This window comes from Mustela erminea, chromosome 5, assembly GCF_009829155.1.
Source record: "Mustela erminea isolate mMusErm1 chromosome 5, mMusErm1.Pri, whole genome shotgun sequence".
Taxonomy (NCBI): Eukaryota; Metazoa; Chordata; class Mammalia; order Carnivora; family Mustelidae; genus Mustela; species Mustela erminea.
In genome coordinates this window covers 28,015,390-28,043,041 of record NC_045618.1, presented here as the reverse complement: position 1 = coordinate 28,043,041, position 27,652 = coordinate 28,015,390, and the positions used below count along the sequence as shown (strand labels likewise).

The window sequence follows — 27,652 nt, the reverse complement described above, 5'->3', positions numbered from 1 at the left end:
GTTATGATTCTCTAGTTTTCTATGTGCTTAAAATATGATAAAATGTCAGGTTCCATGCTCCCAAACATGTAAAATGCATTAACATGTTAAAACATAGCTGCTTTTCTTTAATACCATCATTTCATTTTATCAGAAGGTAATCACTAGATGATAAATTCCTAAACATATCATGGATTTGCTCCCTAAGATATTCACAAGTAGACATTTTCTATATCATGATGGGGACCTGGGCTATTTGTTTCTATAAAGAAAATGGGAAACATTTAATTGAGGAATTCATTAGAATGATAGGGAACCTGAGACTGCATGAACATTTCAAGTAGTGGGTAAAAAAAAGTAACGAGTGTTCAGCTAGAAATAAGTTATTTTATTTTAAAACACATACAGATTAATAAATATTATTGGAAAACTTAATAAATAGCCTTTCATATTTACATAAGGCAATTACAACATGCTGTGACTACTTCTATAAAGCAAAATATAAGCAAGTCTTAGCCATTGACAATGTGTGTATGTATGCTAATTGGAAGCTCCCCTGATACATTTACAGGAAAAAAAAACTTAAGCAAACAATCAACATGTTACATTTTTTTTTTTAAATCTAGTCATCATCTCCTTCACGGTTATATTCCATTTTACAAGAAAGAAATGTTTATCATTTAAAAAGGCAAAAACACTAGGGAATACTACTGAAAAACAGTACCCTTAAATTATTCCAAAGTGCAAAAACACTGACATGGGAGTGGGAGTCAAATTATCATATTTTGACAAATAAAAGAAAGAGTCTGAACTTTTCAACGTGACCTTTTGGCACTAGTGGTTTGGGAGCTCCTGACATTTACCTGGTATCAGGTAGTTCATGGTCAGGGTTGAGTTGCTTGCAAGCAGGAAGTTCAGCATCATTCATTATAAATCTAACACAACAGAATCGATCTGGTTCACAGGTCACTGAATCTTCTGCAGAACATAAACCTATGCAGAATGTCAGAAAATCTCATCACACCAACAGAATGTGATCTTTCAGTGCAGCCTTTTAAAGTCCCTGTTTAATTTCCATATTTTATAATAGAATATTTTAAAAAAAACCCTTCCTTTTAAAATAAAAAAAAGGAAAATTAAAGCTTCGTGGAATCGTGCAAACTTTACACCCAGCACTTCCTTTGCTTACTCAGTGCTTGAAGCTGCATGTCAGTAACACAGTCCTGAGCAAACAGGATGCCCAGTGCAAGCTAAGCTTCCACTGTATCACTCCAGAGCAATCCTGCACAGAACACTCTTGTCTGAAGCTATCAACACACGCTGAAAGTGTGAGCACTCTAAAACAGGTGATTTGGAGAACCATCTCACCCCTTTAGAGGTAGAGAAACTGAGGCACAGAAAGGTTAAGTGACTCACCTAGAGTTGCACAATTCAAGGAAAAATAGAGAAAAGAACAAATAAATCCTTCTCCCTGGCTCATGCTCTGGGCCCTAGACTATGCTTTTTATCACATTGGGTACATTTGAAATAGATTTATTTACATGATCATTGTTCTACGGAGTATCAATTTTTTACTAGACAACATTTTTTGATGTAACATAAAGTTACATTTTCTTAAAATATAATTCTCTTGTTGCATTTAATAGCATGTGAGAAATGTGTATGAAAATAAACAGGTAGTGATACTGGGCCAAATTCTCATTCTCATTCCTCTAATTCTTAATCTTTTCAAGTATATGATGGAGGTATAAGAATCTGGCCAGATGTGAAAAATCACCTCAAAGCTAAAGGACAGACCCTTAAAATTCATCACCAGTACAACTGTGAGGTGGAAATGAGGAATACAGAAAGTTGAGGTATTTTATATGATAAACTGTTTTATGGTGTGTGACTGGTGTGTAACTAGATCTTTTCTCTTTCCAACTCAGGTTAACAGACCTCTAGCTATGAATATGAGTAAAACATATGAAAACTAACATGGACATGTCCTTGGGAAGAAGGTTGATGCTAAGTTGTTAATGTTACATTTTTGGTCCCTGAGAAGGCGGAACACCAAGATTCCATCTAATCCTGCTTGATGGGTGAACTACTACTTCCTTGGTGTCTCAAACACAGTGAGAAGGACAAATCCTTCAGACCACTGGAACCAATCAGATAGTTGTGAACAGATCTAAACTAAAGCATTTTTCTCTCTCTGGTTTCCTACTCTGTACAAGAGGCCTAAATCAGGATCAAGTAGGCAACAAAGAAGAGCAATGGGCATGGCTCTGTAAACAATCGGAGCACTTTCTCCCCTCTTCTAGATTAGTTGAGCAGCTTGGAAAAGAGAGGTATCATGTTCCAACAAGAACTACGCAGCTCATCAACATCTTGGTCTCCATGAACCAAAGTGTTTGTCCATACCTGGGAGATCCTGCATCTCAGTGCTTTATAAATGCCTAGGGAACTAGCTTCTAGAAGTGAGCACAGTATTTACAAAGAGAGGAGCTGTCAAGGAAGGAGGAGGGGGAGGGGTAACTGCACATGTTAATAGTGTTCTCTTCCATCAGACATGAAACCCAAAGAAAAAGAACAAAACTCAACCTACTACAGCTGGAATGAACTTCTGGAAATAAAACTGAGTATAACTAATTGGCTTGAAAATTAGGAATTGAAAGAGTATTTCTTATTGCTGAACCAAAAACAGGAAAATATATTTCACTAACATTCCAGTATGAAAATATCATAGTGACATTCTTGCTGTATGTGTGGCAAGGAGGAGAATGCCCTTCCTCTTATGAACCTTCTCTAAACACATGGAATGGTCCTCCCAAACAGCAAAATGCCCAGGGTGGTCTCAGTGATAACTCCGAATGAACAAAACAAGAAAGCAATCTTTTTAAATATAAAGATTGAGATAAGAAAACAAAGCATTGATTGAACAGTAGAGGAGAGAAATGGCTTATTTAAGTATCTATCCAGAATAAATTTGCAAATTGTGATCAGAAACATAAGATTTTAGAGGAAGCTTGAAAACAAATAGACAGTAGGTATTTTTTTTCTTACTTTATCAGAGATAAAACCCAAGGAATAGTATAATAATGGAAATGTTTTATATGTATTTACTTTTGGAGAGACCAATGAGACCCATTCCCATTGTAGGCCCTCCCCTAAACTCTCCCTTGAGGCTTTTTTCTTTGCAATTCCAAATTATGGAAATGTGAATCTGTAAAAATAATAATAATTTCAAGTCAAGTTATATGCTCTATGTCAAACTTGAAAATTAGGTTATTAGACTGCTGGTCATGTCAACTATTTGAGGCTAGAGTCACACACTTGAAATACAATCATAAGAACTTTGTTTACTGGAAGGAAAGCTGTGCATCCTACCAAAATAATCTGCTAAAACTAGGAGAGTCTAACTGTTCCAGAACAAGTCACCCTGAAGAAGAGACCTGCTATTACTACTTTCAGATTTTGTTATACTCTAAAAAATCATAGGGGTAATCATCCAGAAAATATCACCCCTGAATACCCATGGTAAAACTGTGAATTAAAATATAATGAGAAACACTAATAAATGAATTTAAACTAATCTTCACCTGTAAATTATAACAAAATAAATAAGATAATTTCTATAAGACACATGTACTTTCTCAGTATACTTGTGTTATCACATGTATTCTTTTAATATCTCAAACTCCTTATCTAGGAAACTATTTTCATGCCTAAAAGTATACTGATACAACTACATAACATTTTCCAAAGTTCAGTTCAATAAATTAAGGCTTGCATTCCTAAAAATACCACGTAATAAAAAAACCTTCAAGAGCTGATAAAAAGAGTGAGGGACTTTTGAATATTTATTAACTAACTGAATATAAGATGTAAAAAATTTTAAAACAATTTTGTTGCTGCTCTCAGTTCATTAAGCCCTGACAACCCACAATCATCAGATTTACTTTTAATTCATAAAGGTGTTCTTCACTTTATGTTAAACTATCCTCATTTCATTTAGCTTTTTCGTTCAACACTCTGGGGAACAATTTCTTTGGTCTTTAGAAATGTTCTTTTTGCCTGAAAAAAATTTTTTTTTCCCTTAGTAACTTCAATTGGGTATTATTAAATTTGATATTCTAGTTCTCCAACTCTACCTTACCCAATCCCATCTTCCAACTTGACACAGTTCCCTATTTAGATAAAACACTGCACATGAAGTACATTATATCTTAATGAAATAATTTGCATCACTTTGTGCTTTGCTCCCATTTAATATACATACAAGGTTACTATAAACAGATGAATGATCTGTTTGATCTGAATACTGGCATAGTTAGTGGCTATTTTGCATTTCAGAAGCTTAATGAGAGGTTGGGTGATGAACTGTAGGATGCTCTGCCATCTCAAACAACAGGGAGATAGATATGTTAATTGTTTTCATTTTTGATAGAAATTCTTTTGAAAACTTACTATATGTGTTCCAATTTGCAGAAATTAGACTGAGCTTCACTGTATCCTTTAATCTGTTCCTTTATTATAGGGAACTTGATATATATGCTATTAAACAGTTACTCTCTCATCTAACAGTGTTATTATCAAGTTAAATAATTTATTTCTTCTGAATGGCCACTGAAAGAGAACATGGATATATGTGATACTGGGTCCCAGGTGCATAGACTGAATGCAAATAAAATCTTATGCTATTTAAGTCAATTGTCTTTAATTGGATAATAACTACATGCTAAAAGGATCAATTTGCTCTTACGTGTCTTTCGCCTTGACTTTCTTCCAACAAATGAATATATTGTTATTTCTAAATGCTTTACATATTTATATTTGGATTAGTGAAATATTAAAGTATAATCAAAGAGTTATTCTAATCTAAGAGAACATACACATAGTAATCATCAAATTAAGTGAAGAGTTCAAGTGATAAAGGCACTGAAATTGATTTGAGCTGTTGAAAGTCATCCTGTGAATGGAACTCTGTATCATGTTCATGTATTCTCTATTTTCAATTAAAATGTCTTGGAGTCGGGGGTGGGAGAGTCAGCTCATTAGAGGATTAAAAAAAATTAAATGTATATACTTCTCATTTGGATGAGGTACCTGAATGTTATACATGCTTAATGCAAAATAACACAACTACGGACACATTTACTGTATTGTCATAGTCATACTTCAAGACAACAATTTCTCCCATTTCCAAAGTAATCTTCTAAATAAGAATATCTACTCCCTGCAAAGACTAATCAGAAAGAGCCCATTTTTATTTTCTATTAAATAATGTTAAAATATTTTAAAAGGAAAAGGTATTCATGAAAGCTTCCAGGTTAATGGCAATGAACATGAGATTCCTCTCATCAGAGAGAGATGATGCCCAGGCAACCATTTAGCAACTTCAGACTGCAAAGGGCTGAGCCCCCGCCCTGGTGCTGAGTGATGCTCCCACTGTCCATCAGACCACCCATTAACATGCAAGCAACTTTAATACCATTGATTAGGGTCTCTTCCACTTCACATCAAACAAGAGCCAGAAACCACATTCATTTCCTATTCCTTGAGCCACCCAAACCCCTGTTGCATCCTAGTCTGTTTTCATATTAGATTTGTTCATCTCCCCAAGGTTGAAATTGAACTCTTTGAACACCTGTATAAGGACAATCCCAACAGAGACAGTGGTGAACCCACAGGCCATACCCAAGAAGTCCACCAGGCCCACGTTGCTCCATTCCCGAAAGAGGATGGCCGAGGCTAGCAGGACAAGGGTGGTGAACACGACGTAGTAGATGGCCCCAAACACAGAGGAGTCGAAGCACTCAAGCGCCTTGTTGATGTACCTGAACTGGACGATGATGCTGCAACCGAGCACAGCCAGAAGCACCAGGCACAGGCAGAGGGCCCGCTGACTGGATGGGTTGTTGTGGAAGATGTCTTGGGCCGCCAGCCCGATGCCCTTGGTGGAAGGCACGGTGAAACTCCCTAGCAAGGAGCAGATACTGATGTAGACCATGATGTTGGTGGGCCCATGGGCTGGTGCAATCCAAAAGATGAGCAGCAGCAGCATAAGCAGCACGATGCACAGATAGCCCACAAACACTGGAAAACAGATGATTGTACTTTAGAGTCAATTCAAAAAACCTAGGCAGACGGTGTTCCAGTGTGTGTGGCCACAATGGGAGGTTTCTTAAGGAACATGTGAAAAAACTGTAGGAGTATCTGTGGCTGTTGCAGTGATCAAAGACTACATATAGTAGATAAAGGCCATGGAGCCTAGGATATGGAGATAGTTTCACACAATCAAAAATCATCCCATTCTCCTCACAACTTCTGATTGTCTCCTTGGACTTGTAAGTGAAAAATACGCTTAAGATTACCACAGCCTAGGGGCACCTGGGTGGCTCAGTGGGTTAAGCCTCTGCCTTCAGCTCGGGTCATGATCTCAGGGTCCTGCGATCGAGCCCCACGTTGGGCTCTCTGCTCAGTGGGGAGCCTGCTTCCCCCCTCTCTCTGCCTCCCTCTCTGCCTACTTGTGATTTCTGTCAAATAAATAAATAAAATATTTTTTTTAAATTACCACAGTCTAGGACCCAGTTTATATATAAAATAAAATAATTTTTTCATATATTTAATAAGCACTGCATTTTTCAGAACTTCATCAAGAGTTATTCTCCATTTCAGAGGATTCCACTGCTGATGGCAATATCCGCTGAGTGTTTTAGTTAACAGCATGACACCCCCTATGTGTCTGTATTTGTAGCTGCCAGGGTGTCAGCAACTCCACATGGCATGGGGTCTGCGGGTTTTAGTATGTCTTCTATAGTCATACCTGAGCATTGTTTTTTTTTTTTTTTTTTAAAGATTTTATTCATTTGACAGAGAGAGAGAAATCACAAGTAGGCAGAGAGGCAGGCAGAGAGAGAGAGGGGAGAAAGCAGGCTCCCTGCGGAGCAGAGAGCCCGACGCGGGGCTCTATCCCAGAACCCTGGGATCATGACCCGAGCTGAAGGCAGAGGCTTTAACCCACTGAGCCACCCAGGCGCCCCTGAGCATTGTTTTATTATAAAGTACCAACCTGCAATTTCCCCTTCATATTAGTTAGGGCATCATATTGAAAATCTGCTTTGAAATTACATGAACAAAGAGGTTGTAATTTCCACTTCAATCTGAGATTGTAAAGGAGGTACTAGGAGCTGGGCCTGACAGGGATAGGAAGAGCATGGCCATGCACCAGACAGGCTGTGGGAGTCCCCTATCAAACAAAGGTAAGAAAAAGGAACTATGGAGTTCTGTTCTGGGGGAGGATCCAGGAAAATGACCTTAAAATTTCTTCTCAGGCAATTATTTGACAAAAAATTCATTCTGGGGGCGCCTGGGTGGCTCAGTTGGTTAAGTGACTGCCTTCGGCTCAGATCATGATTTCAGGGTCCTGGGATCGAGCCCCACGTCGGTCTCCCTGCTCAGTGGAGAGAGCCTGCTTCTCTCTCTCCCTCTCCCTGCTGCTCTACTTAGATGTGCTCTCTCTCTCTCTCTCTGTCAAATAGATAAATAAAATCATTTTTAAAAAAAATTAATTCTGGTTTTCCACCCTTAGAAAAAAATTTTTAAAAACTAGAAACCTGGGGCGCCTGGGTGGCTCAGTGGGTTAAGCCGCTGCCTTCGGCTCAGGTCATGATCTCAGGGTACTGGGATCGAGCCCCGCAGTGGGCTCTCTGCTCAGCGGGGGGCCTGCTTCCCTTCCTTTCTCTCTGCCTACTTGTGATATCTCTCTCTGTCAAATAAATAAATAAAATCTTTAAAAAAAAAAAAAAAAAGAAAGAAAGAAAACTAGAAACCTTGGTCGCCTGCGTGGCTCAGTGGGTTGAGCCTCTGCCTTCAGCTCAAGTCATGATCTCAGGGTCCTGGGATTGAGGCCCGCATCGGGCTCTCTGCTCAGCAGGGAGCCTGCTTCCCCCACCCCTTCTGCCTGCCTCTCTGCCTACTTGTGATCTCTCTGTGTCAAATAAATAAATAAAATCTTTAAAAAATATATATTTTAAAAAATTTTTAAAAACTAGAAACCTCTTTAACTTAATACATTAAGTGCATAAGATAATATCAATTTATATTCCAGGTTAAAACAAAGTTATTCATGTTAAAAACAAAAATCTTGGGGCGCCTGGGTGGCTCAGTGGGATAAGCCTCGGCCTTCGGCCCAGGTCATGATCCCAGGGTCCTGGGATCGAGCCCCACATGCGGCTCTCTGCTCAGCAGGGAGCCTGCTTCCCCCTCTCTCTCTGCCTGCCTCTCTGCCTACTTGTGAGCTCTATCTGTCAAATAAATAAATAAAATCTCTAAAAAAAAAAAAAGATCTTTTTACTGGCATTGTATCTTCACATCAAATTGTTATGGTAGTATTCAAATTAGACTTTTTTTTTTTTTTAAGTTAGTACCTGAATATACTGGTAACATCCAGATTTATCAAAAAGTAAGAGGCCCTTGGGCACCTGGGTGGCCCAGTCTGTTAAGCATCTGATTCTGTTTCGGCTCAGGTCATGATCTCAGGGTTGTGAGATCAAGCCTGGAGTTAGGCTCCAGGCTCAGAGAAGAATCTGCTTGAGATTCTCTCTCCTTCTCCCTCTGCAGCCCCCACTCAAAGAAAACAAAACAAAACAAGATACATCGTTCTGAAAATTACATAAAGTAAATTCAGCAGGACATTCATATCCAGTTTTCTGATTTTTTTCATGTATTTGTACTCTCGTTTCTCACAGTTTTGGAAATATTTTGGCTTTTATAGGATGAAGTAAATAAAATAATACTAAGTATTTACAGATTATAGAAAAATAGCCTTGGCTAATTTCATTATGAAATTTTTATTATTTTACAGAAATTTTATATTTTACATAAATTTCTGCTGCAAACTCAGTCATGGCCTGTTGAGAGATGTAAAAGAATGGTCAGCTTTTTTGTGGCCCAGAGATGTCTGGATTTGGGATATTCGCATGGATGCAGTTTTGTGCTGGTACCTGTCTAAAATTGTTGGTAAACAACATTAAGATTGTCTACTGGGAATAATTTAAGAGAATCTATACTTTAGGCTGGTATAATTTGGTAGACTGTTGCTTTTTTTTATATAGCATTTGTCAAGAAATATATAGTATGTCAAAAAAACACAGAGAGATTTCTATGGGATATCTAAAGATAAATCAAACTGGCTCTCAGCTCTAAGCTTCACATCAGAGGGAAGTGCAGAGGCTTGGACACAAAGTGGACCTGAAAGGAACCTGACCCAACCAGACCCCAGAAGGAATAACACCAAGAAACAGTGATAGCAGGAATGCAAGAAAGAGGTAGGGTAGGAAAACTGGGAAGTGGGGAGAAGTGGGAGGCTGTAGGGGGAGATATGCGGGGAATGTGAGTCATGGGAGGTAGGGGAATGGGAAGGCCATGGTAAACAGGAGTTGGGTGGGAGTGGAAGGGAGGCTGGAATGGATGAGACTGTTGTGGAGGGGGCCAGATGATGCAGTGACCCGCACCAGGCCTCCAAGGTCCAGAAGAAAGCAGAAGAGGTCCGGAACATCATGGAGTGCATATGCAAGGTCTGGAACACAGGGACCACCAGGCCTATTCCCATACCTGGGGCAGCAGGAGTGAGGGATGCTATAGCCTGCAGGACACAGTTGAGGGCCACTCACAGGCAAAGTCAAACAGAGGGTCTAGGAGAACAGACCATAGGTAAGTCAATTCCAGCCTATGCCTGGAAGGATCATACTGACAAGCAGGTTCTCTTGGCAGTGTTGCTACAAAGGAGTTACCTGGATTAGTCAGCTTCTCTTCCAGTTCAGCCTGAGTAGTGACACTCTCGGATTTTGGGGAGTGGATAATCAGCACAACAGAACCTGCACAGCTTAGCAGACACCCCAACTTGCCCAAGATGTTGAGCTTCTCCTTCAGAAGATAAGAAGCTAAAATGGACCTTTGTTTAAAAAAAGAGAAAAATCTTTAAAATGTAAACCATATATTTGAACTGTATCTACTAATTATATATATTTTGGAAAAGCTGTGTTTTCTTGATAGCCATATTTGTTTTTAATTCAGTTTTTAAGAGTAGAAAACATTAGAAATTTATTGAAATTTTACTTAAACATGAAGGATTTTCATACCAATTCCATGCAGTCAGTATATAGTTAATGACTCTTAACCCATACTGCTATATATTTCAGTAAATATGAAATATACCAGAATAGGAAAGTAAATTTATCATTCATAAAAATGAAGTTTTATTATTAAATAAAAATAGTTTCTTTATTTTTATTTTTTTATTAACATATAATGCATTATTTGTTTCAGGGGTGCAGGTCTGTGATTCATCAGTCTTACACAATTCACAGCACTCACCATACCACATAACCTCCTCAATGTCCATCACCCAGCCACCCCATTCCTTGCACTCCCCTTCCCTTCAGCAACCCTCAGTTTGTTTCCTGACATTAAGAGTGTCTTAAGGTTTGTCTCCCTCTCTGGTTTTGTCTTGTTTCATTTTTCCTTCCCTTCCCCTACGATCCGATCTCTTGTTTCTCAAATTCCTCAAATCAGTGAGAATCATATAATGGTAATTCTCTAATTGACTTACTTCGCATAGCAAAATACCCTCTAGTTCCATCAATGCCATTGCAAATAGCAAGATTTCGGGGTTCTGATGGCTGCATAGTATTCCATTGTATATATATATACCACACCTTCTTTATCCATTCACCTGCTAATGGACATTAAGGCTCTTTCCATAGTTTGGTTATTGTGGACATTGCTGCTATAAACATTGGGGTGCATGTGCCCCTTCAGGTGACTACATTTGTATCTTTAGGGTAGTGTGACTGCTGGGTCTTAGGGTAGCAATTTTTGATGGCCCTCCATACTGTTTCCCAGAGTGGCTACACCAGCTTACATTCCCACCAATAGTGTAGAAGAGTTCCCCTTTCTCCGCATCCTTGCCAACACCTGTCATTTCCCGACTTGTTAATTTTAGCCATTCTGACTGGTGTGAGGTGGTATGTCACTATAGTCTTGATTTCTTCTTCCCAGATGCTGAGGGATACTGAGCACTTTTTCATGTGTCTGTTGGCCATCTGGATGTCTTCTTTGCCGAAATGTCTGTTCATGTCTTCTGCTCATTTCTTGATGGAATTATTTGTTCTTTGGGTATTGAGTTTGATAAGTTCTTTATAGATTTTGGATACCAGCCCTTTATCTGATATGTCATTTGCAAATATATTCTCCCATCCTGTCAGTTGTCTATTGGTTTTGTTTTCCTTTGCTGTGAAAAAGAGTTTTATCTTGATTAAGTCCCAATAGTTCATTTTTGCCCTTGCTTCCCTTGCCTTTGGCAATGTGTCCAGGAAGAAGTTGCTGCAGTTTAGGTCGAAGAGGTTGTTGCCTGTGTTCTGCTCAAGGATTTTGATGGACTCCTGTCTCACACTGAGGTCTTTCATTCACTTTGAGTCTATTTTTGCATGTGGTGTAAGGAAATTCCCCAGTTTCGTACTTCTGCAACTGTCTGTCCAATTTTCCCAGCACCATTTGTTGAAGAGACTGTCTTTTTTCATTGGACATTCTTTCCTGCCTTGTCGAAGATTAGTTGACCATAGAGCTAAGGATCCATTTCTGGGCTCTCTAGTCTGTTCCATTGATCTATGTGTTTGTTTTCATGCCAGTACCAAACTGTCTTGATGATAACAGCTTTGTAATATAGCTTGAAGTCTGGAATTGTGATTCTGCCAGCTTTGGTTTTCTTTTTCAAAATTCCTCTGGCTAGGTGGGGGCTTTTCTGGTTCTATATAAAATTAGGATTATTTGTGAAATTTCTTTGAAAAAAGTTAATGGTATTTTGATAGGGATTGCCTTAAATGTGTAGACTGCTCTAGGTAGTACAGACATTTTCACAATATTTGTTCTTTCAACCCATGAGCTTGGAACGTTTTTCCTTTTCTTTGTGTCTTCCTCAAATTCTTTCATGAGTATTTTATAGCTTTTTGAGTATAGATTCTTTGCCTCTTTGGTTAGATTTATTTCTAGGTATTATAGTTTTGGGTGCAACTGTAAATGGGATCGACTCCTTAATTTCTCTGTCTTCTATCTTGTTGTAGGTATATAAAAATGCAACTGATTTTTGTGTATTGATTTTGTATACTGACACTTTACTGAATTCCTGTATGAGTTCTAGCAGTTTTGGGATAGGGTCTTCTGGGTTTTCCACATAAAGGATATGTCATCTGCAAAGAGAGTTTGACTTCTTCTTTGCCGATACAAATGCCTTTTATTTCTTTTTATTGCCTGGTCGCTGAGGCTAGGACTTCTAGTACTATGTTGAACAGTAGTGGTGATAGTAGACATCCCTGCATTTCTGACCTTAGGGAAAAAGCTTTCCGTTTTTTTCCCCATTGAGAATGATATTTGCTGTGAGTTTTTCATAAATGGCTTTTATGATATTGAGGTATGTACCCTCTATCACTACACTGTGAAGAGTTTTAATCAAGAAAGGATGCTGTATTTTTTCAAATGCTTTTTTGCATCTATTAAGACTATCATAAATTCTTGTTCTTTCTTTTATTAATGTATTGTATGACATAGATTGTTTTGTGGATGTTGAGCCAACTTTGCAGATCTTGAACCAAGCCTGCAACCCAGAATATATCCCACAACCTTTTAATGTACTGTTGTATCCTATTGGCTAGTATTTTGATGAGAATTTTTGCATCCATACTCATCAGGGATATTAGTATGTAATTCTCCTTTTTGATGGGGTCTTTGTCTGGTTTTGGGATCAAGGTACTCCTGGCCTCATAAAATGAGTTTAGGAGCTTTCCTTCCATTTCTGTTTTCTATTTTAGAAGAGTTTCAGGAAAATAGGTATTAATTCTTTAAATGTTCGGTAGAATTTCACTGGGAAGCCATCTAGCCCTGAGCATTTTGTTGGGAGACTTTTGATTACTGCTTCAATTTCCTTGCTGGTTATAGGTCTGTTCAGGTTTTCTATTTCTTCCTGGTTCAGTTTTGGTAGTTTATATGTCTCTAGGAATGCATCCATTTCTACTAGATTGTCTAATTTGCTGGTGTATACTTGTCTATAACATGTTCTTATAATTGTTTTTATTTCCTTGGTGTTGGCTGTGATCTCTTCTCTTTCATTCATGAGTTTATTACTTTAGGTCCTTTCTCTTCTCTTTTTGATAAATCTGGCTATGGGTTTATCAATCTTATTAATGTTAGGGTCCGTAATCAAAGGAGCGAGACTGATACAAAGCGAAGGTCAAGCAAAGCTTTATTTCGCGCCAAGCATCGAGAATCAAACTGACCGATAGGGCCGTCTCTTGCCAAGAGGCGACCCCTCCCAGCCTCACAAACCAACTTTTATAGAGGTAGTTTAGCTGGGCTATACACAGGTGGCCAATGAGATTGCAATACACAGAGAAAACTACACAGTCATGCTAGGTCTGCCACACACAGAAAAAAACTTCTAGGTAACACACGGGTGGCCAACTGAATTTCAATTTACTCTAGTAGATATATGCACGCCCATATCCCATGATTGGACGTCTTCACCTGGCCTGACCGGTCCCTGTATCTAGGCTTTGCAAGTAAGTTCCTCTGGGAGGGGCAGGGTCAATCTAAGTTTACTGCATAGGGTCAATCAAATTCACTATATAAACACAAAATGACTCCCTCTGGCCAACCAGGCCCTTACAATTAATTCTTTTAAAGAACAAGCTCCTGGTTTTGTCGATCTGTCCTACTGTTCTTTTGGTTTCTATTGAATTTAGTTCTGCTCCAATCTTTAATATTTCTCTTCTCCTGCTGAGCTTAGGCTTTATTTGCTGTTCCTTCCCCAACTCCTTTCAGTGTAGGGTTAGGTTGTGTATCTGAGACCTTTCTTGTATCTTGAGAAAGCCTTTTATTACTATATACTTCCCTCTTAGGACTGCTATTCCTACATCCCAAAGATTTTGGACAGTTTAGTTTTCATTTTCATTTGTTTCCATGAATTACTTCAAATCTTCTTTAATTTCCTGGTTGACCCATTCATTCTTTAGTAGGATGCTCTTTAGCCTCCATGTATTTGAGTAACTTCCAATTTTCCTCTTGTGACTGAGTTCTAGTTTCGAAGCATTGTGGTCTGAAAATATGCAGGGAATGATCCCAGTCTTTTGGTACCAGTTGAGACTTGATTTGTGACCCAGGATGTGATCTATTCTGGAGAATGTCCATGTGCACTACAGAAGAATGTGTATTCTGTTGCTTTGGAATGGAATGTTCTATGTCTGTAATGACCAGCTGGTCCACTGTGTTATTTATTTATTTATTTAAAAACATTTTATTTATTTATTTGACAGACAGAGATCACAAGTAGGCAGAGAGGCAGGCAGAGAGAGAGGAGGAAGCAGGCTCCCTGCTGAGCAGAGAGCCCGATGTGGGGCTCGATCCCAGGACCCTGGGATCATGACCTAGGCTGAAGGCAGAGGTTTTAACCCACTGAGCCACCCAGGGGTCCCCCACTGTGTTATTTAAAGCCTTTATTTCCTTGTTGATTTTTTGCTTAGAAGATCTGTCCATTTCAGGGAGGGGAGTGTTAAAGTCCCCAACTATTATCATATTACTGTCAATGTTTTTCTTTGCTTTTGTTATTAACTGGCTTATATAATTAGCTGTTCTAATGTTAGGAGCATAGATATTTAAAATTGTTAGACCTTCTTGTTGGACAATCCCTTTAAGTATGTTATAGTGTCATTCCTCATCTCTTATTATAGTTTTTGGCTTAAAATCTAATTTGTCTGATATAAGGATTGCCACCTCAGCTTTCTTTTGATGTCCATTAGCCTGGTAATTTGTTTTCCACCCCCTCACTTTAAATCTGAAAGTGTCTTTGGGTCTAAAATGAGTCTCCTGCACACAGCATACCGATGGGTCTTATTATTTTTTTTTTTAATCGAATCTGATACCCTGTGTCTTTTGACTAGGGCATTTTAGCCCACTTACATTCAGGGTAACTATTGAAAGATATGGATTTAGTGCCATTGTATTGTTTGTAAGGTGACTGTTACTGTATATTGTCTCTGTTCCTTCCTGGTCTTTGTTACTTTTAGGCTCTCTCCTTAGAGGACCCCTTTCAATATTTCCTGTAGGGCTGGTTTGGTGTTTGCAAATTCTTTCAGTTTTTGTTTGTCCTGCTTTTTATTTATTAAATTTATTTATTAAAGCTTTTTATTTCTCCTATTTTCAGCAACAGGCTAGCTGGATATAGTATTCTTGGCTGCATATTTTTTTCATTTAGTGGTCTGATTATATCATGACAGTCCCTTCCAGCCTGCCAGTTCTCTGTGAATAAGTCTGCTGCCAATCTAATATTTCTACCATTGTAGGTTACAGACCTCTTGTCCCAAGCTACTTTCCAGATTTTCTCTTTGTCTCTGAAGATTGTAAATTTTACTATTATATGACAGGGTGATGACCTATTTTTATTGATTTTGAGGGGGGTTCTCTGTGCCTCCTGGATTTTGATGCCTATTTACTTCCCCCAATTAGGGATGTTCTCCACTATAATTTGGTCCAATATACCTTCTGCCCCTCTCTCTCTTTCTTATTCTGGGATCCCAATTATTCTAATACTGTTTCATCTTAGGGTATCACTTATCTCTCAAATTCTACCCTCATGATCCAGTAGTTGTCTTTCTCTTTCTCAGCTTCTTTATTCTCCATCATTTGGTCTTTCTGTATCACTAATTCTTTCTTCTACCTCGTTTATCCAAGCAGTGAGAGCCTCCATTTTTTATTGCACCTCATAAATAGCCTTTTTTATTTCAACTTGGTTAGATTTAAGTTATTTTGTTTCTCCAGAAAGGAATTTTATTTCTCCAGAAAAGGATTCTCTATTTTCTATGCTTTTTTCAAGCCCAGCTAGCATCTTTATAATCGTTGTTCTGAACTCTGTTCTAATATCTTACTAATATCCGTATTGATTAGGTCCATTGCAGTCAGTACTACCTCTTGTTCTTTTTTTTTGACGTGAGTTGTTCCACCTTGTCATTTTGTCTAGAGAAGAACAGATGAATGAGAGAACCAAATGCTGAAAGGGTAACAATGATCCCAGAAAAATATACACTAACCAAATCAGAAGAGGCATGAAACTAGGGGGAGAAGGGGGAAAAAAAATAAATATAAATATACATATATTTATATTTATATATATATTATATTACAATGTTATCTATTATATTATATATTACCATACATGAATATCTGTCATATATTCATTTATATGAATATATGATTAGGCTGACGAATAGGACAGAGCCACACAGTTGATTTTAGGTGTATTTTGGTCTGTTAGAACAAACTGCCTCCCAAAATTGTAAAGAAAGAAAAACTTACATAGATACAAAAATAAGGGTAAACACTAAGGGATGGAATATGACTATAAAGATGAAAATTTTAAAAAGATTTTAAAAGAGTAATTGATAAGAAGTTGGTTGAAAAAGGAAAAAAAAAAAACGAGAGAGGTTGTGATCAGGCTGGAGACCAGAACAAAGCCATATGCTAGATTTAAGGTATATTTTGGTCTTAACAGACCAAAGTTCTTCTTAACAGACAAAACTGTACCCCAAAATTTTAAAGAAAGAAAAACATATATATAGAAAAAATAAGGTTAAATACAATGAAAGGATAGAATATGACTATAAAAATGAAAATTAAAAAAAAAAGTTTTTTTTAAGATTTTATTTATTTATTTGACAGAGATCAGAAGTAGACAGAGAAGCAGGCAGAGAGAGAGAGGAGGAAGCAGGCTCCCCGCTGAGCAGAGAGCCCGATGTGGGGCTCGATCCCAGGATCCTGAGATCATGACCCGAGCTGAAGGCAGAGGCTTCAACCCACTGAGCCACCCAGGTGCTCCCTGAAAATTTAAAAATATTTTTAAAAAGGTATTGATAAGATAGTTAAAATAGGTTAAAATAGGAAGGAGGAAAAATTAAACAAAATAGAAAAAGGAGAAAAAATAATGAATATTTTAAAAATTTAACTTTGAAAGACTAAAGAATTATGGGGAAAAAAACCATGAATTCTATGTCCTATATTCCCCTAGCATTGATGTTTTGCAGTTCTCATTGATCGGTCTTGGTTGGATGTTCTTGCTCATCTTCTGGGGGAGGGGCCTGTTGCAGTGATTCTCAAATGTCTTTGCCACCCAAATGGGGTGGAATTGCATCACCCTTGCCAGGGGCCAGGCTAAGTAATCTGCTCAGTTTTGCTCTTGGTAGCATTTGTTCCCTGAACGCTTTCTGTACAGCTTTGGAGGACAAGAATGAAAATGGCAGCCACCCCAATCTCCAGCCCTAGAGGAGCCAAGAGCTCGAGGCCCCCTCTTCAGTGAGCTCTGAGAGAAAAGCAGTCAATCAGGCCTATCTCCCTGGTCTCCAGCTGTGTTCCTGCATTCCATGTTCACCTGGCCTGTGACCAAGAGTTTCTGAGATTCTGGCAGTGCGCTCTCACACCACTCCTCCTGGTGGAGGAAGGGGGAGTGTCCCTGTATCTGCCACTTGTGGGGTCACTGCTCAAAAAGCAGTGGCACAACTGTGCTGGGGTTCACGGTTTATGGCAACTCTGAGCTGAGAGCCCACTCCTTGGCTCTATCTCTGCAGCCAGCTTCCCTGCTCCAATACCTGGGAACTGTGCTGCATTCAGGGACCCCTGGTCTTTCTGTGACCCCCAAGGGACCTGAGACCACACTGTCTCAGCAAGGGCACCACCCTCTGCTGAGCCTCTGGAGCAATGTCCCTGAGTGGAGCATACATATAAAAGTTCCGATTTTGTGCTGCACTGTTCTATCACTTGCTGGAAGCTGGCTAAGGGAGGCTCCCTCCTCACCTCCGTCTATCTTCCTGTATATTGCCTCGGATTCACTTCTCCACGTGTCCTACCTGACAGACAGTGGTCGCTTTTCTGTTCACAGAATTGTTGCTATTCTTCTCTTCAATCTCCTGTTGAGTTTGTCGGTGTTCAGAATGGTTTGGTAACGATCTAGCGGAGTTTCTGGGACCAGAAACAATTAAGGTCTTCTACTCCTCTACCATCCTACTCCAATCTGCCCTTCCTTATTTTTAAAAGCAAACACTTGGGGTGCCTGGGTGGCAGAGCTGGTTGAGCATCCACCTATTGGTTTCGACTCAGGTCATGATCTCAGGGTTGTTCGATCAAGCCCTCCCTCAGGCTCCCCATTCAGTGCAGTTTTGTTGAGATTCTCTCTCCCTCTGTTCCTCTCTCTACTCTCCTGCTTTTTCTATAATAAATAAATAAAGTATTTTTTAAAATAAAAAAATGAAAGCAAACAATCAAACTATGTTAAGTGGGCAAGTAGATATAAAAACTTAAAATAATTACAAGCCATTGATGATAAAAACACTTAAGTTAAAATAAATTGATAAAATGCACACACAAAAAGGGAAAAAACCAAAATGCTAATAGTATTTGTATTATGTGTGAGTCATTGCTAATTTTTCTCTTATATAATACTTTTTTTAAAGAGAGAGGTGGGGGAGCAGAAAGGGAGGGAAGGAAGGGGAAAAGGAAGGAGGGAGGAAGGGACAGAGAGAGAGAGAGAGAATCTAAGAAGGCTCCACACCTGGTGCAGAGCCCACATTGGGGCTTGATCTCACAATGCTGAGGTCATGACCTGAGCCAAAATCAAGCATTGGACATTTAACTGACTGAGACACCTGGGTGCCCCAATATCCCAATCCTTATAAATGTGGTCACATTACTTTTATAATTCAAAAAAAAAAAGTATTCCTTTTAAAACTTCTATAATCCTTTTTTTTTTAAGATTTTATTTATTTATTTGATAGAGATCACAAGTAGGCAGAGAGGCAGGCAGAGAGATAGAGGGAAGCAGGCTCCCTGCCGAGCAGAGAGCCCGATGCGGGGCTCGATCCACGGACCCTGGGATCATGACAAGAGCCGAAGGCAGAGGCTTTAACCTACTGAGCCACCCAGGCGCCCCAAAACTTCTATAATCTCAAGATTCATAATATGGGGGTGCCTGCGTGGCTCAGTGGGTTAAGTTGCTGCCTTCGACTCAGGTCATTATCTCAGGGTCCTGGGATCGAGCCCCACATCGGCCTCTCTGCTCAGCAGGGAGCCTGCTTCCCTCTATCTCTCTGCCTGCCTCTCTGCCTACTTGTGATCTCTATCAAATAAATAAATAAAATCTTTTTAAAAAAAAATAAAATAAATTCTCTTTAGAAAAAAGATTCATAATATGTTTCTTAATTCCCCATGTAACATCAGTATGCAGTATGAATTGGAAATTCTAGACTTTTAGTATTCATGGGACTAGTAACTGTCACTTTGTTGTGTTTGCCAAAGGCACTCAGGGAACACAAATATCCACCAAGAGAGCACAGTAGATATATGGGATTATTTCCTTTTTAATCCTCATTTTAAAGGATAAGCACTGAACTCAACGCCACAAGGCTAAGAAGAGACGAAATCATGGTAATGATACAACATAAAGCCAAAATTCCTTTTACTTATATCATTTTGTGTCTATCTCTAGATAGCCTGGTCCTCAAGGAAACCTTGCCAGTATACTTGGAGAAATAAACAACATCCCTAAAAGAACCAACAAAATATATCAGAATACACAACTGGGTGTTCACTTGAGGGGTTACACATAACGGCACATAGGTGGAAACCACAGGAGTGGGAGGCTCTCAGAGAGAGAAAGAGGAGAGCCTGGGTTGATGGGAAGGCTATGCGAAAGTGGTAATTGGCTGCCATGAGTGAAAGAAGAGAGGCAAGAATGTTGGAAAAGAAAATCAAAGGTGGAAGCGTCATAAATCCAGACTTTAAACTGTATTACAAAGCTATAGTAATAAAAACAGTATGGTACTGGCACAAAAACAGACCTATAGATCAGTGGAACAGAATAGAAAACCCAGAAATGGGCCCTCAACTCTATGGTTAACTTATCTTTGAAAAAGCAGGAAAGAATATCCAATGGAAAAAAAAGACAGTTTCTTTAACAAATGGTGTTGGGAAAATTAGACAGCCATGTACAGAAGAATGAAACTGGACCACTCTCTTACACCATACACAAAAATAAACTCAAAATGGATGGCTAAATGTGAGACAAGTAACCTTCAAAATACTAGAGAACATAGGCAGCAACTTTTTTGATCTCGGCTATAGCAATGTCTTGCTAGATACATCTTCAAAGGCAAGAGAAACAAAAGCAAAAATGAACTGGGACTCCACCAAGATAAAAAGCTTTTGCACAGCAAAGGAAACAGTTAACAAAACTAAAAGGCAACCTACAAAATGGGAGAAGATATTTTCCTTGTCTTATCAGATAAAGGACTAGTATCCAAAATCTGTAACTTATTAACCTCAACACTTCCCCACAAAAAACCAACCAACAAACAAGAGCAATAACAACAACAACAACAACAAACCCAAAATAAAAACAAAACAAAACAAAAAGCAGAATATCCAGTGAAGAAATGGGCAGAAGACATGAAGAAAACACATTTCTCCAAAATGTGTTTTGGAGACCAAATGGTCGACAAATACAGGAAATTTGACCAAACGGTCAATAGATACAGGAAAAAATGCTCAACATCACCCAACATCAGGGAAATAAAAATCAAAACCAGAATGAGATACATCACATTAGTCAGCATGGCTAAAATTATCAACTCAGAAAACAACAGATGCCAGTGAGGATGTGGAGAAAAGGGAACCCTACCACACTGTTGTTGGGAATGCAACCTGGTGCAGCCACTCTGGAAAACAGTATAGAGGTTCTTCAAAAAGTTAAAAATAGAACCACCCTATGACCCAGCAACTGCACTACTAGATATTTATCCAAAGGATACAAACATAGTGATTCAAAGGGGCACACACGCCCCAGTGTTTATAGCAGAAATGTCCACAATTGCCAAAACATGGGAAGAGACCAGATGTCCACCAATAAAAAAATGGATAAAGAAGATGTGGTGTATATATATACACTGAAATTGTATTAGTCATCAAAAAGACTGAAATCTTGCCATCTGCAATAACGTGGGTGAAACTAGAAGGTATGCTATTTGAAATAAGTGAGAGAAAGACAAATATCAGATGATTTCACTCATGTGTGGAATTTAAGGAACAAAACAGATGAACATAAGGGAAGGGAAGGAAAAACAAAATAAGACAAAATTAGAAAGGGACCATAAGAGACTCTTAACTATAGGAAACAAATAGAGGGTTGCTGGAGGGAAGGCAGGTGGAGGAATAGGGTAAATGGGTGATGGGCATTAAGGGGGGCACTTGTCATAATGAGCATTGGGGGTTATATGCAAGTGATGAATCTTTGAACTCTACCTCTGAAACTAAGAATACACCATAAGTTATTTAATTGATTTTAAATTTTTAAAAAAGACAAGAAAAACTTAGTGTTCATAAGGGGAAAGGGGAACTCTTCATGCACTTTTGGTGGAATGTAAATTGGTGCAGGCACTATGGAAAACAGTGTGGAGGTTCCTCAAAAATGAGAAATAGAACTATATTATGATTCAATAATTCCACTGCTGGGTATTCACCCAAATAAAAGGAAAACACTAATTCAAAAGATATGTGTACTTCAATGTCTTCTGCAGAATTTTTTTAAGTTTTACTTTATTTTTTTTCACTGCTCCAAAATTCATTGTTTATGCACCACACCCAGTGTGCCATACAATACATGCCCTCCATAATACCCAACAGTAGGTTCTCCCAACTCCCCACCCTCCTCCTACAAAACCCTCGGTTTTTTTCTCAGAGTCCACAGTCCCTCATGGTTGTTCTCCCCCTCCAATTTCCCCAAACTCACTTCTCCTCTCCATTTCCTAATGTCCTCCGTGTTATTCCTTATGTTCCACAAATAAGCAAAACCATATGATACTTGACTCTCTCTGCTTGACTTATTTCATTCAGCATAATCTCGTCTAGTACCATCCATGTTGATACAAAAGCTGGGTATTCATCCTTTCTCATGGAGGCATAATACTCCATTGCATATATGGACCATATCTTCTTTATCCATTTCTCCGCTGAAGGCCATTTTGGCTCTTTCCACAGTTTCGCAACTGTGGCCATTGCTGCTGTGAACATTGGGGTAGAGATGGCTCTTCTTTTCACTACATCTGTGTCTTTGGGGTAAATACCCAATAGTGCAATTGCAGGGTCATAACCTAGCTCTACTTTTAATTTCTTAAGGAATCTCCACACTGTTTTCCAAAGTGGCTGCCCCAGCTTGCATTCCCACCAACAATGTAAGAGGGTTCCCTTCTCCACATCCTCTCCAACACTTGTTGTTTACTGTCTTGATGATTTTGGCCATTCTAACTGGTGTAAGGTGGTATTTCAATGTGGTTTTTTTTTTTTTTTAAAGATTTTATTTATTTATTTGACAGACAGAGATCACAAGTAGGCAGAGAGGTAGGCAGAGACAGAGAGAGAGGAGGAGGAAGCAGGCTCCCCGCAGAGCAGAGAGCCCGATGTGGGGCTCGATCCCAGGACCCTGGGATCATGACCTGAGCTGAAGGCAGAGGCTTTAACCCACTGAGCCACCCAGGTGCCCCTCAATGTGGTTTTGATTTGAATCTCCCTGATGGCTAGTGATGATGAACATTTTTTCATGTGTCTGTTAGCCATTAGTATGTCTTCTTTGGAGAAGTGTGTTCATGTCTTCTGCCCATTTTTTTAACGTGATTATTTGTTTGTGTGTGTTGAGTTTGAGGAGTTCTTTATAGATCTTGGATATTAGCCCTTTGTCTGTAGTGTCATTTGCGAATATCTTCTCCCATTCTGTGGGATGCCTCTTTGTTTTGTTGACTGTTTCCTTTGTGGTGCAAAAGCTTTTGATCTTGAGGAAGTCCCAAAAGTTCATTTTCACTTTTGTTTCCTTTGCCTTTTGGAGACATATCTTGAAAGAAGTTGCTGTGGCCGATGTTGAAGAAGTTATTGCCTATGTTCTCCTCTAAAATTTTGATAGATTCCTGCCTCACGTTGAGGTCTTTTATCCATTTCGAGTTTGTATTTGTGTATGGTGTAAGAGAATGATCATGTTTCATTCTTCTACACATAGCTATCCAATTTTCCCAGCACCATTTATTGAAGAGACTGTTTTCCACTGGCTATGTTTTCCTGCTTTGTCGAAGATTATTTGACCATAGAGTTGAGGGTCCATATCTAGGCTCTCTACTGGTCTATGTGTCTGTTTTTGTGCCAGTACCATTCTGTCTTGGTGATCACAGCTTTGTAGTAAAGCTTGAAATCAGGCAACGTGATGCCCCAGTTTTGTTTTTCTTTTTCAACATTCCCTTAGCAATTTGGGGTCTCTTCTGGTTCCAAACAGATTTTAGGATTGTTTGTTCCAGCTCTTTCAGAAATGCTGGTGGAATTTTGATCAGGATGGCATTGAAAGTATAGATTGCTCTAGGCAGTATGGACATTTTAACAATGTTTATTCTTCCAATCCTTGAGCATGGAATGCTCTTCCATCTTTTTGTGTCTTCTTCAATTTCTTTCATGAGTGTTCTGTAGTTTCTCGAGTACAGATCCTTTACCTCTTTGGTTAGGTTTATTCCCAGGTATCTTATGATTCTTGGTGCTATTAGTAAGTGGAATCGATTCTCTAATTTCACTTTCTCTATTTTCATTGTTAGTGTATAAGAAAACAACTGATGTCTGTGCATTGATTTTGTATCCTGCCATGTTGCTGAATTGCTGTATGAGTTCTAGTAGTTTGGGGGTGGAGTATTTTGGGTTTTCCATATAAAGTATCATGTCATTGCAGAATTAGTATTATTTTCTTAGATTTTTACTTATTTATTTGACAGACAGAAATCACAAGCAGGCAGAGAGGCAGGCAGAGAGATAGAGAGGAGGAAGCAGGCTCCCCACTGAGCAGAGAGCCCAATGTGAGGCTCTGTCCCAAGACCCCAAGATCATGATCTGAGCCCAAGGCAGAGGCTTTAACCCACTGAGCCACCCATGCGCCCCTGCAGAATTATTTTTAAGAGTCAAGATATGGAAGGAACCTAAGTCCTTATGGATAGATGAATGGATAAAGAAGGAATGGTATGTGTATGTACACATACACACACACAATAGAATATTACCCAGCCACAAGAAGAACAAAATCTTGCCATTTGTGACAACATGGAAGGACTTAAGAGAATACTATGCCAAGTGAAAAAGTCAGACAAAGAAAGAAAAATGCTGTATGATGTCATTTACATGTGGAATCTAAATCACAAAATGAACAAACACACAAAACAAAACAAAGCACACAAAACCCTGGAGGCTCATAAACAGAGAGAACAATCTGGTGGTTGCCAGAGGGAAAGGGGTGTGGAGAGATAGGTGAAATAGGTGAAGGGGATTAAGATTAAAATTCCAGGGACGCCTGGGTGGCTCAGTGGGTTAAGCCGCTGCCTTCGGCTCGGGTCATGATCTCAGAGTCCTGGGATCGAGTCCCGCATCGGGCTCTCTGCTCAGCGGAGAGCCTGCTTCCCTCTCTCTCTCTCTGCCTGCCTCTCCATCTACTTGTGATTTCTCTCTGTCAAATAAATAAATAAAATCTTTAAAAAAAAAAAAAAGATTAAAATTCCAGTTATAAAATAAACCACGGGGTTGAAAAGTAGAGCACAGGAAATACGGTCTGTAAGACTGTAATAACTGGTGACAGAGGGTAACTACATTTATTGTGATGAGCACTGTGTAATTTATAGAAATGTTGAATCATTGGGCGCCTGGGTGGCTCAGTGGGTTAGGCCGCTGCCTTCGGCTCAGGTCATGATCTCAGGGTCCTGGGATCGAGTCCCGCATCGGGCTCTCTGCTCGGCAGGGGGCCTGCTTCCCTCTCTCTCTCTCTCTGCCTGCCTCTCAGTCTACTTGTGATTTCTCTCTGTCAAATAAATAAATAAAATCTTTAAAAAAAAAAAAAAGAAATGTTGAATCATTTATGTTGTGTACTTGGAACTAATATAACATTGCAGGTCAATTTTAATTTTAAAAAAACTCTTGAGATGCCTGGGTGGCTCAGTCAGTTAAGCATCTGCCTTTGGCTTGGGTCATGATCCCAGAGTCCTGGGATCAAATCCCGCATCAAGCTTCTTGCTCAGTGGGAAGCCCACTTCTCCCTCTGCCTGACACTCACCCTGCTTGTGTTCTCTCAGTCTCTCTCTGACGAACAAATAATCTTAAAAAAAATTCCTGTAGCTCTCAGTGTACAGATCACCTCCTTGATGAAATGGATTCCTCAGGATTTTATTGATGTTACTGTGAACAGAATTGTTTTATTTGTTTTTCAGGTATTTTGTTGTTAATGTAGAGAAACACAACTGATTTCTCTATCCTGAAACTTTACTGAATTTTTAAAATCTGTTCTTATAGTGTTTTGGTGGAGTCTTTAGGATTTTCTGTATATAAGATCATGTCGCGTTCAAACAAAGAAAATTTTAATTCTCATTTTCTGAGTCAGGTGCCTTTTCTTTCTTTTTTCTTGCCCAAGTCCACTGACTAGGACTTCTAGTTCTAAAGTTTAATAGGAGTGGTGAGAGTGGGCACACTTGTCTTAGATCTTAGAGGAAAGTTTTCAAACACTCACTGCTGATTAGCTGTAAACTTGTCATATATGGCCCTTACTATGTTGAGATATGTTACCTCTATACCCAGTTTAAGAGCTTCTTACCATGAAATGATGTTGATTTTTATCAAAATTTTTTGCATATACTGAGATAAAATTTAATTTTGATCTTTCACTGTATTAGTATGGTATATGACATGTATTAGTATTCATATGTTGAACCATGCTTGCATCACACAGCTAAATCCCAACCTGATGATGCTGTATGATCCTTTTAATATACTACTAAATTTGGCTTGCTTATATTTTGTTGAGAATTTTTGTTGATGAATTGAGAATAAATGTGTCAGGGATATTGGTGGTTAGTTTTCTTTTCTTGTAGTGTCTTGATCTGGCCTTGGTATCAGGGTAATGCCGGCTCATAAAATGAGCTTAGGAGTGTTCTCTCCTCTTCAGTTTTTTGGAAGAATTTGAAAAGGACTGGCTGGCATTAATTCTTCTTCAAACATTTTGCAGAATTCACTCACAAAGCCATCTGGTCCTGGTTTTTTTTTTTTTTTTTTTTTTTAGATTTTATTTACTTATATGACAGACAGAGGTCACAAGTAGGTAGAGAAGCAGGCAGAGAGAGAGGAGGAAGCAGGCTCCCTGCCGAGCAGAGAGCCTGATGCAGGGCTTGATCCCAGAACCCTGGGATCATGACCTGAGCCAAAGGCAGAGGCCCTAACCCACTGAGCCACCCAGGCGCCCCTGGGCTTTTCTTTATTAGTTTTTTATTACTGACTCCATCTCCTTACTTATTATTGGTCTATTCTGATTTTGCTTCTTCATTATTCAGTCTTTGGTAGGCTGTATATTTTTAGGAATTTATCCATTTCTTCCAGGCTGTTCAACTTGTTGCCGTATAATTGTTCATAGTAGTGCTTTATGATCCTTTGTAGTTCTGTGGTATCACTTGTAAGGTCTCTTTCATTCCTAATTTTGAGTCTTCTTTCCTTTTTCTTAATCTAACTAAAGCTATGTCCATGTTACCTTTTTAAAAAGCTTCTCCTAGTTTCATTAATCTTCTCTATTGTTTTTCTGGTCTCTATTTCTGATCTTTTTTATTTCCTACCTTTTGACTGTACTGGGTTTACCTTGTTCTTTTTCTTCATTCCTTGAGGTGTAAATTTAAGTTTAGATAATTTTTTTCTTAAAACACGCATTCATCACTATAAACTTCCCTTTTAGGGATGCTTTTGCAGCATCCCACAGGTTTTAATATGTTGAATTTCCATTTTTATTTGTTTCAAGATCTTTTTATTTCCCTTTAGATTTCTTCTTTGACCCTTGGTTGTTTAGGTGTTATTTCATCTTCACATATTTGTGAATTTTCCTGCTCCTTTCCCATTATTGATTTCTAATTCAATACCATTATAGTCAGATACTTGGCATGATCTCAACCTTCTTAAATTTGCTAAGACTTCTTCAGTGACCTATGACTTTATCTATTCTGGGGAATGTTCCATGTGTACTTGAGAAGAATGTGTACTCTCCTGTTGTTGGATAGAATGTTCTGTATATGTCTCTTAGGTCCATTTGGTCTAAAGTGTGTTTCAAGTCTCACGTTTCCCTTTTGATTTTCTGCTGGAATGATCTATCCATTACTGAAAGTTTGATATCAAAGTCCCCTACTATTACTGTATTGCTGTATTGTCTCCCATTGTATTTGTTAATATCTGCTTAATATATTTAGGTGCTCTGACGCTGGGTGCATATATGACTGTTATATCTTCTCGACAAATTGATCATTACATCTTTGTCCTTTATTACCATATTTCATTTAAAGTCTATTTTGTCCTTTGTCCATTATTGCCGTATTTCACTTAAAGTCTATTTTGCCCAAGTACAGCTATCCCTGTTCCCTTTTGGCTTCTTCTTGCTTAGAATAGCTTTTTCCATCTCTTTGCTTTGAGCCTATGTGTGTCCTTAAAGATGAATTGAGTTTATTGTAGGCAGTATATTGTAGTGTCCTGTTTTTTTTGCCCACCCAGCTAATCTTTGTCTTTTGAT

At 38.8% G+C, this 27,652-nt stretch overlaps 1 protein-coding gene across 1 annotated transcript in view; it reads right to left on the bottom strand.

Annotated features, from left to right (window-relative positions):
* Positions 1-346: 346 nt before the first annotated feature.
* NIPA1 (NIPA magnesium transporter 1) overlaps positions 347-27,652 on the bottom strand; it is a 78,413-nt gene continuing 51,107 nt past the window's right edge. Inside the window, exons 4-5 of the mRNA XM_032342324.1 lie at positions 9,756-9,916; positions 347-6,057 (exon numbers count right to left, since the gene is read on the bottom strand). Coding sequence (XP_032198215.1) covers positions 5,546-6,057; positions 9,756-9,916 — 673 coding nt within the window. The 3' untranslated portion in view covers positions 347-5,545. The remainder of the gene's footprint in view (positions 6,058-9,755; positions 9,917-27,652) is intronic.